Source organism: Lolium rigidum, chromosome 6 (assembly GCF_022539505.1).
Source record: "Lolium rigidum isolate FL_2022 chromosome 6, APGP_CSIRO_Lrig_0.1, whole genome shotgun sequence".
Lineage (NCBI taxonomy): Eukaryota > Viridiplantae > Streptophyta > Magnoliopsida > Poales > Poaceae > Lolium > Lolium rigidum.
In genome coordinates this window covers 128,309,983-128,326,450 of record NC_061513.1, presented here as the reverse complement: position 1 = coordinate 128,326,450, position 16,468 = coordinate 128,309,983, and the positions used below count along the sequence as shown (strand labels likewise).

Below are 16,468 nucleotides of genomic sequence, written 5' to 3'. Positions count from 1 at the left end.
TCGGCAGTCGGCACCACCGCATCCAGAGGCGCTGGGCCCTGCGCTTTGGTCCGGCCGCCGCAGCGGCAGCGCGTACGTCGTCAAAAGACATTCTCTCTGGGGCTGACTACCACGGCAGGCCGCAGTCTGCGCCTGCTGCGCTCGCTGCCACCGCCCGAATTCCCGTCGAAACCGCAGCGTGCGCCTTGAGAAGATCACCCTCCGTCCCTCCCTGTGCATCATCCAACCCGAGTCATTGCTCGGCACATGCAACACGAAAGCTGCTGCATGATTTCAGGAAGCGCTAAGCATGCATGCACGTCAGCTTGAACGCCGTTGCGCCTTGCTTGAATGAGCCAGATCGATCGGGACCTTTCTCCGCGCAACGGACCGGCCGGGTACGTCGTTGCATAGGCTGACCCGATATGGTGATCCAGACTGTTGATTACAAACTACTCGCATGTCATTTGCCACTAATACAGATTTATCGAAAACTAAAATATATTTAGGTATATTTATTTTGAAACCAATTAATATGGATCGGAGAGAGTAGTAGAACTTGTGTCTTTCCTCTCATGCGTGCCTCGGTGGAGACTGCTCTCTTTGAGCTTTTCTTCTCCAGATCCTCGCATCGGCCTCTCTCTCTCCCTTGTCGTCGTCGGGCGTCGGTGAGTGGGAGGGGGGTATGGTTTTCTGCAGGGAAGGAAAAGTTTGGAGGTACTGAGCTTTCCATCTCGGTGGAGTACTGCTCTAGTACTGTTCATCTTCGTCGTCGAGGAGGCGGAAGGATGAACAAAACGACGGGGTCCGGTGCGCCATGGGGAGACCTGGCTCCATCTTCTGTTGGAGTTCATCAACGGCGACGAATCTGCGCCGTTGTTATCCATGGTCATCGAGGCCGCTCCATTTTGTGGCGTTGCGAGCGCCGCAACATCTTCAACCTCCATGCCGGTTTGCCAATTCGGAGGCCCTCCCGCGACTCTGCTACGACGTTCATCGCCATGTCATTGTCGAGTGGTCAAGTCCTCGGCGTTGGCATTGTAGGACATGCTGTCGAGTGCATCATCCTCAACGGTGAAGTACGACCAATTTCTTTTTTTCCCTATTTTACTATTTGGTCCTGTTTGTAATAGTTGAGGATGTGGGTGTAATTTCTATTTCTTTTGAAGTCCTCCATGTGAATTCAATCTCACCGTTTGATATGAATAAATTATTTTATTTATAAATAGATGCCTTAAGTTAATTTAAATCTAAATGTCACTGAATCTAAAACATCTACTAGTATTATGTGAACACAGGTAACACAATATCAAATTGGCTAGCCTATGTAGTTGATGGCGTCGTTTGTTCCGTTGTTGATATGTCCTCCGTACTCTGAAACTGTTTGTGAGCCGGCCTGAGGTTGACCAGGCTCACCCACACAGTGCGTACGACGTCACGGCGGCTGATTTGACCACGGATACCAGGAGCCCGCATTAACTCATGGACAGGTCCTCCAACTGTCAACCTGGTTTAATTTGTTTTACTTTTTTCGAAAATGGCACTTTATTACTTGCGTAATAGACCCGATCTCTGCATAACTAAGATGCACACAGCCGCACACAAATTCGTTACAAAACCAGAAAGGTGTTCAAATGGAAAAATAAGGTTCAAAAGACAGAAACAAAGACTAGCTAGGAGGATCTAGCCGAAGGTCACGCTGCCACCCATGTTGGGAGAAAATATCCCTCGCCGTATCCTCCAACCGTGAAGACGCCTCCGTAAAGAGGTCCCGGTGCTCGACACGCTGCAACGGTATCCAGGAGCGGAGCAAAGCCGTGCATCGGTAGATGACCTGCAAAAAAGAAGAAGAAATATTATTGAAAATCTTGTCGTTTCTACATAGCCATAGCGACCAGATAATTGCAATCGCTCCCATCCTAATAAGACGTTTAAACCTAACATCCACACCATTGAGCCAGCTTGCCAAATAAATTGACAACACTACGTGGTGGGTATAAGGTAGACCCTATTTGGACGGCTGACCATATAGACCTAGCTAACTTACATTGGAAGAATAAGTGGTTAATTGTCTCGTCTTGATGACAGAAGACACACTTTTTACTTCCATGTCAGTTGCGTTTGGCAAGATTATCTTTAGTAAGGATTACCCCCCGACGAAGATACCAGGCAAATATTTTTGTTCTCAGCGGTATCTTCATCTTCCAAATCTTTGAATTATTATCGACCGGGAGTTCTGGCTGAATTAAAGCATTGTACATGGAAGCCACTGAGAATGAACCATTCCCGGTAAGGTTCCAACGAAATACATCCGGTCCCTGCGTCAGTTGAACTAACTCAAGACGCTGTAACAATTCCTGCCATGAGGTTTGTCTGGGACCGATGAGACTTCTTCTAAAATCCACATTTGGTGGGAAGTCTTCCAACACCTTAGCGATAGTATCGCTTTTGTGGTGCACTATATTGTACAATGCCGGATACTGTTCTCGGAGCGTGGTGTTACCCAACCATATATCCTCCCAGAAACGAATTTCCGATCCATCCTTAATAGAGAAAGATCCATATGGAAAGAAAAACTTCTTTGTTTCCATAAGACCAACCCAAAAATGTGAATCTCCCGGTTTCCAAATAACCCGAGATAAAGCCTTTGAGCCAATATACTTCCTCTTGAGGAGTGTTTGCCATATGCCCTCTTCGGTAAGTAGTTTATACAACCATTTACAGAGAAGTGCCCTATTTTTGACCTGGAGGTCTTGAATACCAAGTCCTCCATGATCTTTGGGCCGACACAACACACTCCATTTAGCCAGCCGATATTTACGCTTCTCGCAGTCCCCTTGCCAGAAGAATCTTGATCGGAAATAATCCAACCGTTTTAAGACTCCTCTGGGAAGTTGGAAGAAAGAAATCATATATAGTACCATATTACTCAGTACCGCATTTATGAGAACTTATCTCCTCCCAAGGACAGCAATTTACCTTTCCAACTACTTAATCTAATCTGAAGTCTTTCCTCAACCAATTTCCACTCAGCATTGGTAAGTCTCCGATAGTGAATCGGAATTCCCAAGTACCTAATTGGAAATTGGCCTTGGCCGCAGCCGAAAAGTTCAGTATACTTTATAACATGATCTTGGGCCTCGCCAAAACAAAACAATTCACTCTTATGGAAATTTATTTTCAGACCAGACAAAAGCTCAAACGAAGAAAAAATTAACTTCAGGTTCCGAGCCTTGTCTATGTCATGATCCATAAAAAGAATTGTATCGTCGGCATATTGAAGAATGGATAAACCTCCATCAACCAAATGAGGAATAACCCCTTCAATCTGGCCCTCAGACTTTGCACGTTCAATCAAGACAGCAAGCATATCAGCCACTATATTAAATAGCACTGGCGATAATGGATCTCCCTGTCTTAGTCCTTTCTTAGTCTGGAAGTATTTGCCCACGTCATCATTGACTTTAATGGCAACACTTCCTCCCGAGATAAAACTATTGATTAACGCACGCCACTCATCAGAGAAACCTTTCATTCTGAGAGTTTGTTGCAAAAAGGGCCACTTGACATTATCATATGATTTTTCGAAGTCGATCTTTAAAATGACGCCATTCAACTTCTTTCTATGCAATTCATGAATAGTTTCATGGAGGACTACAACCCCATTTAGAATATTCAGTCCTTGCATAAAAGCTGTTTGAGAGGGCCTAATCACATGATCTGCCACCGAATTTAATCGGATCGTGGCAACCTTAGTGAATATTTTAAAGCTCACATTAAGAAGACAAATAGGACGGTATTGTTGAATCCTTTCTGCCTCATTAACCTTGGACAATAAGATAATTTCACCAAAGTTGAGCCTAAAAAGCTCTAGTTGCCCAGCATGCAGATCCGCAAAAAGAGCCAGCAAATCAGCCTTGATGACATCCCAGAAAGACTGATAAAATTCAGCTGGGAAACCATCAGGGCCAGGGGCTTTATTATGCTCCATTTGGAAGACAGCTTTTCTTACTTCCTCCTTAGAGTAAGGCGAAGTGAGAAAATTATTATCCGCTTGAGAGACTTGGGGGATATCCTCCGTTCTTGTCTCATCCAACGAGAAATTGCTTTCCTCTGGAGCACCAAAAAGCCCTTTGTAATAAACGACTTTAGCTGCTCATGACCCTCAATCGTACCCTCATCCTGAACGAGAGTACGAATAAGCTTCTTCATGTGCCTACCATTGGCCACACAATGGAAGTACCTTGTATACGAATCTCCTTCCAGTATAAATTGGGCCTTAGATCGTTGGTACCATTTCAGCTCCTCTTCGCGCAGAAGTTTTGCGATTTCCGCGTTTGATTGGCTTTTTTGCTCAATCTCTTGTGCGGAAAGCGGTCTAACTTCTGCTTTAGCTTCGAGGTCATCTATAATAGATGAAAGTCGTTGTTTTTCTTTTCTAAGAATGCCAGTTGTATGCCGTGCCTAACCACAGAGGTGTTTGCGTACCGCACGCATTTTGTTACTCCACCTCTGTATCGGAGATACACCCACAACCGGCCTATCCCATACCTTTTTAACCATGGTTTGAAAATCTTCTCGATTCAGCCAACCGAGTTCAAATTTGAAACGGCGGTTATTCGAAGGTCTAGGTAAACCAGTGGATAATAATATGGGAGCATGATCCGAGAACCCAACAATACGTTCTAGCGCGCGTACCGTCACCATTGGAAATTTCAATTCCCACTCGGTATCCATTAGTACGCAATCTAGCTTTTCATATGTTGGCTCTGGAAGATTGTTAGCCCAAGTAAATTTTCTGCCAGTCATTGACACCTCCCTCAAATCCAAGGTGTCTATGACCGCATTGAACAGGAAAGGCCAATGATTGGCAAAACTACCTTTGCTCTTCTCGCATGGAAATCTTAGCAAATTAAAATCCCCCCTATGTGAATAGGGTGAGGGTTTCCCTTTGCTAGATTCACCAACTCGCGTAGGAAGGCGGCCTTATGAGCTTCCTGGGCAGCACCATACACGGCTACAAGACTCCATATGAAATTGTCAGCTCTATTACAGATGTGGAATTTGATATGGTATTCCCCAACCGAATGTGCTAACACTTCCATAGAATCTATTTTGACACCGAGTAGAATCCCCCCGGAGCGCCCATGGGGCGGAGAGGATATCCAAGTAAAGTCTATACCACCGGATATACGGTTTAGAAGACTTTGCGAGAAATCCCGTCGCCCCGTCTCAGAAATAGCCAAAAAATCCAAATTATGATCCCTAATGCAGTCGGCAAAATGTAAGTGTTTAGCCAAGTCACCAAGACCTCTGCTATTCGTGAACATGCCATTCATTGGGAGACAATTGGATATTTGGGAATTTTTGACCGTTTCCGCGGTTTTTTGCTAGAGGGAGATTTGGATTTCCGACGAGATGCCTTTAAGTCATATAAAGAGTACATGTCGTCCTCATCCAAACCCACCTCTGACACCTCACCAACTAGATGAGAAAGAAGTTGACCATCTGATGTGGCAATCGCTTCATCCTCATCCAAGTAAGTGGAGTCCAACCTAGTCGAAGCTTTTGGAATAACCGTGACACGATCAAATTCCATATGCTTCAAGACTCTAGTTGAAACAGATATCTCCTTTTTGGAACCACCAAGACTAACTCCTAAACCATTAAGTCTAGAAGAAATAACAGGTGATGAAAAAGGTAAAAACGATTTAGACTTATGAGAAGAAATCATACCATCGAAGTCGAGGTTTTTCGCCGCCTTACGACGCATCGCCTTCTGCATGGTATCCTCGTCCGTCACCGTCCCACCACCCGCATCCACACCAAACCTCCCACTCCTCCTAACCGGAGTGACATACCCACCATGGAATTTACTCGACGGTACAGGAGTGGGTGGCGGCTGAACAACCGCCCCCTGTGTCGCTGTGAAAGCGACACACAGGGCATCGTCGGGGTCGTAGGCGTAGGGGGCGGTGAAGGTGACAGAACCGGCAACAGTGAGGAAGATGCAGCCGATGGTGTGGAAGGTGACTCCGTCATCGCGGGAGACGACGCCGTCGGTGAGGTAGGTGACACCTCCGGTGAGGTAGGATGGGGAGCCGGGGCGGATCCTGCCACCGCAGTATCCGGCCCCAAACCCACCCCTCCCAGGGTCGACGTCGCAAACGCGGTGGTGTGGGGCAAGGTCGATGGAGAAACCCCACACACCACCACCAACTCATCTTCTACACACCCCTTCTCCACCGACACCCCCGCCGCAGCAACCGAGACCGTGGGAGGGGGCACAGGCGATGTAGCAGCCCCCTCAACCACCGTCGCAGCACCTGTAAGGGGAGGCGAAGGCGCAGCGGTCTCCCCCTCCAACAGTCGAAGTAGATAGAGGAGGGACCGGCGGCGTCGAAACAGCCCCCCTCACCTCCGGCTCCACCTGCTGAGCCGCACGCCGAGGTGGGGAAGAACACGCCCCCGGCGTCCTCTGCACTTCCCGCGAGACCACGGGAACAACCAACTCCAGCGGAGACACCGCCAATCGCCCCACTAGCTGCGGAGACACTCTACGAATCCTGTCGACAATCTCCTTTCCTCTCGGAGTCTTCGGACTTGCATTATATGGAGTAATTGCTGGACATAACACATGAGAAACCGGTACCGAATTTTGACTTACATCAACAGTAGTATAAATATCCTAAAAGGTAAAGAAAATTTTTACTTTTGATATAGCTGCGTGTGGTTTGGATGATGTCTGCTTTGCAACCTATCAGTAGGGCAGCTGGTACCTTGATGTTTGGCAAAAAAAAAGATACACATATTTTTCTGGATAATTTAAGTGGTATTACATTAAAAATAAATTTTGTATGAGAAAGTTGGACATGTTTTAGTGATCACTGGGCAAAAGCAATTTCAGATCGAAAACTGTGTAGCATATAGTACAACAAACAACTCTTTCTCTTTGCAATATCTAATTCTCAATCTAACAAAAGGGTCACTTTAAACTATGTCCTAGGTACGGTACTCAAATATGTTTCTATTTCTATTTTTTGTGTTAGAATCATGTATAATATCTTGGGACTATTTTACTATTATTATTTTGATGTGGAAATAGCTTTCCCACTAATCAGATTGCTCAGCAAATCGTTGGCAACTAAAATAGAGACAAAGTCTTGTTCCTCACCCTCCCAGCCAACACAATCGATCTCGGAGTGTAGGCCATACTGGGCAAGGGAGTGGGCCACAATATTACAACTACGAGGAGCAAAACTAAATTCAAAAGACTCTAAATAGATAATGCATATGCTCCGTACTTCCTTCGGAAGTAACACCGATGGAGGCTAGGTTGTAGGTCTTCTTCTCAAGGGCTGAAACCAAATTCTATGAATCAAACACAAAAAACGTAGGACTCGGACCTAGGGCAGCCGCTCTTTCGCGCAGGTTTTTCAGTTTCCCAGCTGCAGCCACAACAAACTCCTAGCATATGATCGCACCAAAAATACCCAGACACCCTCTCATGACTCCTTTAAAAATGTTGCATCGAAACAAACCTTAACGTGCTCGATGCTTGGTCTAGTCCAGGTTTTAGATTGTTGGAGTTGGGAAGTTGTCAGTGTTGGATTTGCTGACTTGCTGACTGGAAATCCCACATGTCTCTGAATTGTATGTCAGACCTCGCCCTCTGCATTCTTTTTATTCCATTTCGTCCACCAATCCCATAGAAGAACTAACACCATATGTTTTTGATCACTTGGAAGAGACAAGATAACCTCAAACATTGCCCTCGAGGTAGGGGCAGATAAGAGCTTCACTTGGACATCCTAGAGGAGTGCGCCACACATGTTTGACATGATTGAATTTGAGGAACAATGGCCGCCATTCATCCTCACCCGCCCGATTGCACCTCGGGCATCTGATGTCCAAATCAACTCTTGTTCTCTTGATATTGTTGTGTGTGAGCAGGCTATTACAGCATAGCCTCCAATTGAACACTTTCACCTTCCCTGATAACTTCAAACTCCACAACTTGTTCCATAAAGGGTTGATGGCTCCTGGAGCAGCCAGTGAGCTAGTATCATGGTGCATACGAGCATCTCGCGAGCTAAACCCTAGCATATACGCAGATTTGACTGAGGAAATTCCCTTACTCTCGAAATGACATGATACATCTTCCTCCATCACCGGCCTGATTGGGATTGAGATAACTTCTTTAGCATCATCTGGATAAAATACAAAACGTACCATCTCCTCGTCCCAGCTTGCATTTCCTTGATCCATAAGATAAGACACCCTCATGGGCTCATCTAGTCCATTAGGTGTACGTGTCTCCTCGTAGTGCCCCTTGGTATCCACGGATCGTTAGAAAACATTGACAGTTTCTCCGAAACAAATCTGCCAAATGACGCCATGTTTTAACAATTCCAGGCCCCTCAAAATGCTACGCCAAGTGTATGACATTGTTGGTTTCAGTCGCACCTCAAGTATAGCCGTGTCTGGATATTATGTGGCCTTCAAAAAAATACAACAAAGGGAGTCCGGGTTTTGTAACATCTGTCAGAGGGGCGGCAGTGCACATTCAGCTTACGGCAGTGTTGATAGCCATCACTAGATGGTCCAAAGACCTACTTGTAATTTTATTACTTTTGATTATGTTTATACTGCTATTGATGATTATTAATAGATTGGGGGAAGTTCCACAAAAAATAATACTCCCTCCGATCCATATTACTTGAAGCTAAAATGGAGGTATCTACAACTAAAATATGTCTAGATATATCTATATTAGAGTTAAGCAATATGAATCGGAGGGAGTACGTAGATCATGAAATCCGAGACCTCCCTCATCCATCGACAATGATAAATTTTCCGAATTAATCCATTCACACTTAGTTTATCCCAACATCACGAGATTGTGTTAGCCTACGCATTGTTTGTATATAGTCTACGCATTATTTGTATATACTTCCTCTATCCCAAAATAGGATGCCTATAATATTTGGATAAAGTTAAATTTCTTAAAGTTTGATCAACTATATAGATAAAGTGTCAACATATAATTCCAAATAAACATTTTGAAAACCATCATGAAATATATTTTTTATAATATGTGCATTTAAAATTTTAGATGTTAATATTTTTCTGTACCTAGTTGCTTAAACTTTAAAAAATTAACTTTAACTGGAAACTATAGGCATCCTAATTTAGGAAGGAGGAAATAGTTCCCCCTACCTTAAATTCATTCGGTCGTTATTATTAGCCACTGGATACTACCCTCCCGTAGTCCCGTTGCACGCGGCACGTACGCACGCACGTATGTCATCCATGCCGTTCCGTCCAACACCCGGTTTTCCGTTCAAAACCGTGGAAAGCAATCGCAGCCCGCATTGCTTCCGGCGGGCGGCGGGTTTTCTGTTCGCATGCAGCCCGTTGTTGCAAATTAAAGACCGCGCCTTCTCAAAAACGGATTCCCGGGCCGGTGGAGTACACAACCTTCTGGAATGGCGTCTGATGATCGTTGCAACCAAAGCAGCAGCAACAGAACTTCTGTCAGAAGGTTCGAGGAAGGTCACACTTGAACGCGTAACGCTCACGCGGATGAGCAAGATAAATGCCCAAAAAATTCGTCAAAAAAAAGAGTGCGCAAGAAATTGGTCTCGCTGACGCTTTCCTGTTTCAGAGTTCGGGCAACCGCGGCAAATATGCGATTCCCTTCCGAAAAGTCCCCTTCCATTCAAGGAAAGTCGTACCACGCATCATCCGCCTTCCATAGTCCTCGAGCTGGGGCATCGCAGTCAAGGCCTTTGATGCTGCTGGCCTTACCCGAAATGGGCAGCAAATCAAAGCATCAGATACGGCCATATCTATCGCATACTACCACCCACTTGCCGACCTAGATCAGCTGCTACCTTCCGCACGCACACCAGCAGATCAGATCTGCCGCCCACAGACTGCGTCTGCGTGCACAATAATTCAGAAAGCGTCTCCAAACTCGACAGCGATAACAGAATGGACGTAGAGCTGGCTAAACACAATAATTGGATGGTCAATGACAACAGTTCAGACTTCAGAGTTCTGATTCTAGGACACACAATCCACGGAGTAGCGTAACAGGATGCACAGCCGACATCAAATATGTAAATCTCAAAAAAAAAAAAAAAAAATCAAATATGTAACATAACCAAGTACTACATCCGTTCCACAATATAAGCCGTTTTATAGTTTGCTAGAACGGCTTATATTATGAAACGGAGTGATATTTCAGTAGCATCTTCATTGAGACAACATATTTTTAACTTTTCTTTTCCTTTTGAATACTTACATCACAAATTGATCAGGCACATCTGATCAGAGTGTTACTATACATGACGTGACAATGAACCGCTCGAATGTTTGATGCTCGGGGAAACAGGTGAACTTTGGAGGGACAGCCTGGGTTGTCCAATGTACAGCGTCCACACTACCTTACCACACAATCACTCAGCACACTTGCAACTTGGAGGACCTGCCTGGCTCAGTAGGCGAACTTAAAGTACAGTATGATAAGTATGGCGAGAACTAGAGCTGACATGATTCCCCCAATGATCCACTTGTTCCTGTCCATCCTCTTTGACATCGCCGCCAGGATCTTTTTGCTCTTGCCAATGTTATCATCGACACCATGCAACTGTGAGCATTATCAACAGAGTTATGAGTATATTTGTTTGACAGGAACATAGGTGTAAGTAATGCTATTATCGAAGTGACAGAATAACAAATCATGGTTATAGCGAACATTGGCTTGTAAGTAATGCTATTATCGAAGTGACAGAATAACAAATTAAGTAATATAAGGGCAGGAGTTTTTTTTTTTTTTTGAGAGACATGAGGATGGGATTTTTTTAGGAGAATAAGGATTGAAGCTGCCAAGCATTTAATGTACTCCCTCCGTCCCACGAAACATGTCTCAACTTTGTCAAGATACATTCAGATTTTGACAAAGTTGAGACATGTTCAATAGGACGGAGGGAGTACATAACTGATGAGTCACACGGGGAAATAGAAGATCTTTTACTCGTTTTTATGCTACCACCATCCATCAGCCCTCCACTTACACAAATTACAGTATGATAATCCCGCAAATAGAACAATGGCACATCATGCAGAAAAACAATCATGTTGATGCTGAACAGAACTTTAGACTACCGCACTACTTTACATGAATTTCAAATAGTGTACCTAACTGATGGATTGTGCACAAGTAAGGATGTCAACAAATAAATATGTATGTACTAAAAGGGAGATCCCTATTTGCTCTTTATATCCAAGAGGATAGACCAACGAGATCTGTAACTTCTGAATATTAGAGACCTCAAGTGGTGGAGGCTGAATAAAGGACTTGTCTTAATGCTAGGAGTAGCATGCATCTCAACACATCATGCAGAACAAAACACATGTTCACCCTCTCAGAACAAACTAGCATGCAGTTCCCGCCAACCAAAAAAGAGTAGACTAACATGGCTGAATGAGAATACTTCAATACTGAACATGTGTAAGCAAGCATAGTTACCTAAGCAGCGTGCTTTCACCGACATGCAATTGTTTCATATAACAATTTTAAGTATACACAAGGAACATAATATATCAGGTTATAAATAAATTGTGGAGAAAACAAAAATGAGCTAAATTGATGAAGTTGGAGACACATTTCAAAGCTGCTGCACCTAATACCATTTAATAAACTAAAACCACTACAATTTCATTTTGAAACAAATGTCAACGTAACTTATTTATGCATAGATAGAGTAAAACAATCAAACTTATAACCTAACTGCAAGCATTTAATTCTTACATATATTTGCTGGTTGCAGCTGATTTACCTATTTACCAAGAAACCAAAGGGTTGGGGGACTGAAGATCAGAAAAGAGCTATAGTAGATGTAATGATCCCTACATAATACAGGAGAATGGGGATTGGGAGGATTCGTTAAAACCCTTCCTTTCACCCAATCCCCTCAAATACTCTTCCATCCCAATCCACTAGTATGGTGGAGTGTTTCAATTTACACAAAATGCAGAGGTTTGTGGGGGATATCTTAAGATTATCCCATCCAAAACCCAAAAATTGGGGAATTTTCAGGATGTTGAACAAGACCGGAATAACCCCCACCAATCCCTTGAATACACTTCAAATACACTAGAAATAATCAAGGCCTAAGGGGGGACTAAATCAAAATAACACCAAGGGGGAGACAAAGCAGTTATGACTGAATACATACGGTAGTGTGGGCATGCAGTAGTGACTGCCGTTGTTGATGAAGGTCCTGAAGAATTGACACACCAAGATCTTCTGCCTCCAGCATAGTTGTTCGGCTCTGTTTAATTCTGTCAGTGGACTGATTCAGTCGCTCAGTTGTCATCATCAACCTTCCCCTTTGATCAGTAGACACCTGAGCCAGTAAATATTCCACAACATGAGTACTAAAAAATAGCAAACATTAAGAACTTCTAGATAATTCTTAAGAAATAAGAATGAACATAGTAATGTCGCACTATTATCCTATACATTTCAAATATGTCAGACAAAGAACAATATTTCCAACAAACAGAAAGGCAACCCATGGAAGTTATAGTAGCATCCAGGAATATATAAAGTGGATAATACGGTCTTTCTTCTCTGAATATTAACTAGCATTCATATGTATTCCTCGATGTTGGTGGTACTGGTACTTCCTGCTTAAGAACAGGTGCATGTTTTTCATTTTTTTATTTTATTTTGGTCCAGGAGGTTATGGTTCTGCACACTGCAGATTACTTTCTCAGGCTACAAGCATGCTACTGAAAGTAAAATGTTAATACTTTGTATAAGACACGTCTACAAATTGTAATACTGATTTCCTGGTTAATGAACATATTTAAAGAAAGATTGAGTTCGTTTTCTCATTCATTGTTTCATCTGTCACTTTCTTTGGTACGAAGATAGTCATGGTCAATATGAAAGCACTAACTTTCTTCAGTAACAATAGCCAAATGTAACTCAAAAGTCAAAGAAACCGTAGTTAGTTAGGGGACATATGAGTCCTGATGAAAACGGAAATCAGCGGTACAGTGGAAAGACAATGTCCATTGGGAATCTAAACCTAGAAATAAATCAAATACTCCTATGAATAACCGATAATCAAATTATATGCTTCTGAAGTAACATTTAGCATGTACTAACAAGTAGAACAAGATGATTTTCACTGCATAGATGCCACTACGATGGTCATCACTTTGAGATTTTCACTGCAATCATCATCAATTCATCATTTTCGAAAAAGTAATTGCAATCACCATCATTTTTTGAGAAATATCATCTATTGTGTAACAACCAAAAGATACGAAACTAACCTGACTAGACCAACATTCAAATATGTTGACTATACCTAAGTTGTGAACTGAATAGCACGACTGACAAGGCAATCAAACTGAGGTAAAATATTATGTTCATAGATCACACCCTGTCTGATAATGTGTAACAGAACAAATAAACTTGTCACTGCACGCACCCTAACCGTGATTGAGTAATGTGCAACATTACTAAATACACCTTCAATGGCACAACTCAAGTACAGGTCGAACAAATGTAGTAGCATAAGACATAATAACCCAGCTGAAACTAATTTTTTTTAAGGATAGCTGAAACTAAATATGGATCTACTAGTCTAATCATGAACAACAAAGGTTCCACAATATCTTCTATTTGTGGATAGGGAGAGTACCGTATAGGAAGGTTTATATACAGATAGTTATCTGAATAGGAAGAGCTCACAAATTCTTCTATCGTTCGTACTTAAATGTGCCATGCATAGCATATTGTATTTTCAAAGGTTATGTATTATAAATGAATGTAATTAGAACCGGACATCTGTGGGGGCTACAATGTCAAGCCAGATTATATACACAGTCTAAGAGACGATCAAACCGCTGTAAGTTAGAGCGCTCACCGCGAGTGTGTCAGCCATGCCAGACTCAAGGAGTTCCTCCCTTGTAGCCTGCCTGGCATTGGGCGACGAGATCCTCTTGATCTCGCTCTTGAGGTTGTTGAGGTCAGATTTGTATTCCCGCAGCTTAGCTAGCAAACCCGCTTTCGTGCTCGGCTGCAGGCTCCTCGCTTCCAGGTCCATCTTCCGAATCTGTATATACATAAAAAAAAACATCACATACTGTCCCCATCTCCCAGTGCAGCAAGGGTAGACCCAGCTAATCAACACAGCTTCCCCCAAAATCACACATTCACGAGCTGTTACACCTAAAAGATGCCTCCATGGCTAGACCTCGCAGAATACCGGGCCCAATTCTAATTGCTCCGCGACAGCCGAATGTAGGTCATCAGATTCGCATAGCCATGTAACATATAGGATTCCCAAATACGAAACACGTAATACAGTATTTACCAGCGATTCAGCTTCCTGCACGCCGGACTGTATCTCTGAGAGCCTCTGCTTCTTCTTCTCTGCGGAGACCTCACCGTGTTAGACGAAACCAACAGTACAATACCAAAAACGGGGGGACGAATCCCCCGGCAAGGGCAGACGGGCAGCCGGGCACGTACCTCCATCGAGAGCGGAGGCGGCGGTGCACTTGCGGAAGAGGGAGGCGGAGACCTCGCAGTACTGGCGCTCGTAGCCCTCGAACACCTCGCTCATGGCTGCTCCCCTCGATCGCCTCCGTCCGTCCGCGCGCCCGAATCCCCCCCTTCCGAATTCCGCGCCCAAATCGCTCCGCGGCCTCGAATCGAGCGGGCACGAAATCGGCGAGGATTCGGACCGGGCGGACTTGGCGAGCGAGGATTCGATGGAAGCTTCGGTTCTTGATCGGGTCTTGATTGGGGGATTTGGTGTCGGAGAGTCCGATAAAATAGGCGGATTAGGATGCTTCGCGGGCAAGGCGTGCGCACAGGCACGTTGGTATTGTGCGTTAATTTGGACACTGCCTTGTGGGACCGTCCGGTTTGTGGATATATCATTTTTTCCTTACAAATCCTGTGAACCTGAATCTTCAAATACTCCGTACTTTTTTCCATTTGAAATCTTATTATGGGCTGGTTGGCAAGCTTTATTCGATATGATTCAGAAAGTTTTAGTGAAATCTGCATCATTTAACAACTGATGAAACAAGTAACAATTTGGATCAGGGGAATCCTAGAGATCTAGCTGCATCGAGCTAAAGTTTGAGGAATTGCTAAATGCTTCACATTGATGAACCCCCGCACTATTCTGTTGCGGTCGTCCAACTCACGATCTCTCTTTGTCATCTCGAAGGTTCTTCAACATGTTTTGTACTCCATGGTCAGTTTAGTAATCAGGGGGCCGATGAATGCCACCCACGTCCCACGGCCGGTCTAGAAAAAATTTATATTCCATATGACATAACTTTATCTAAAGAGTTAATTAATATCTTTTGATGGTGGGGGGTGGGGGGCTTCCGTGTTTGCAATGAGAGCAGATACATGGAACTGTGACTCGATATGAGAGCAATGTCAGTAATGTGGTACGAAGTATGTCTTTTCTAGTAAAAACACCTTTTCACGACATGAAGGATGTGTCAATGAGACACTATGTTGCCTAATCCCGGTAAAGATTTTATTGTCGGGCTGTTTCCCCGGAGTTGCATTCTCATCTATTTGTCTAATCTCAGATTTCATTTGCAAAATCAAGATACAACGTGCATTTGATCTATTTTATCTATATCACCAACCACGCAGTGCGCTGGATTGTTGCCAAGCTTCTCGCATGTTGAGAGGAAGCTCATGGTAGTTGGTATTGCAATTGTTGTTAATTTGAGAATCTTCGAAAATAGTGTACACCGCCAAGTAGGGATGAAAAAGGATCGGATACGGACCAAACTGAGTGGTGCCATATTTGTTTTCATATTTTTTGCGGAAACAAAAAGGAATATTGAAACCTCGAAAACAAAAGCGTAGCGAGATATTGTCAGAAACAGATACGGACCAAATAAGGTGCAACCATGGAGTGATATTGACCGAAACCAAGAGAACCCTTGAATCATAAAAAATATCTTAAGCATCCAAACAAGCCAACAAAGTTGTTCCCTAACTTTTTTACAATGGAATAGAGAAAGGTCAAAACTTGGAACCATCATCGATTGCATGAAGGTATTACATGGTTGCCAGCTTTAAGAAGAGCCGCTTTGGAAATTCGGCTACATGAAAATCTTAAGCATTCAAACAAGCCACTAAAGTTGTTTCCTAATTCAAGTGTGGTCCTCGATATAATGTGGAATAGAGGAATGTCAAACCTTTGAACCCTCCTCTAATGCATGAAGGGATTACATGGTTGCCAATTTTGAGAAGGCCGCTTTGGAAGTTCGGCTTGACAAGGTCATGTGATGGGCATGTTAAATTGGACCATGCACATCAACTCTAAAACGGAAATTCCATATTAGTCGGAACAGATATTTCGTGTCTGTTCCGACGAAAAACTATGTTCCGTTTTTGTTTTCGTTTTCACTAAAAAAAGTT

The 16,468-nt window shown here is 43.5% G+C and overlaps 1 protein-coding gene across 1 annotated transcript; it reads right to left on the bottom strand.

Moving 5' to 3' along the window:
• Window positions 1-10,274: 10,274 nt before the first annotated feature.
• On the bottom strand, window positions 10,275-14,854 carry LOC124660855 (vesicle transport v-SNARE 13-like). Its single transcript, XM_047198690.1, has 5 exons — window positions 14,540-14,854; window positions 14,382-14,440; window positions 13,932-14,120; window positions 12,225-12,395; window positions 10,275-10,633 (listed from the first exon to the last, which is right to left on the bottom strand). The coding sequence occupies exons 1-5, from the start codon at window positions 14,631-14,633 to the stop codon at window positions 10,481-10,483; spliced, it is 666 nt and encodes a 221-aa protein (XP_047054646.1). The 5' UTR covers window positions 14,634-14,854; the 3' UTR covers window positions 10,275-10,480.
• Window positions 14,855-16,468: the final 1,614 nt, after the last annotated feature.

Excerpts from the sequence above, each read along its gene's own strand:
- LOC124660855 (XM_047198690.1), bottom strand. The coding sequence starts at position 14,633 with ATGAGCGAGGTGTTCGAGGGCTACGAGCGCCAGTACTGCGAGGTCTCC. Across the intron at positions 14,441-14,539 it reads CGCCTCCGCTCTCGATGGAG|AGAAGAAGAAGCAGAGGCTC; the intron begins GTACGTGCCCGG and ends AGGTCTCCGCAG. Across the intron at positions 14,121-14,381 it reads TGCAGGAAGCTGAATCGCTG|ATTCGGAAGATGGACCTGGA; the intron begins GTAAATACTGTA and ends ATGTATATACAG.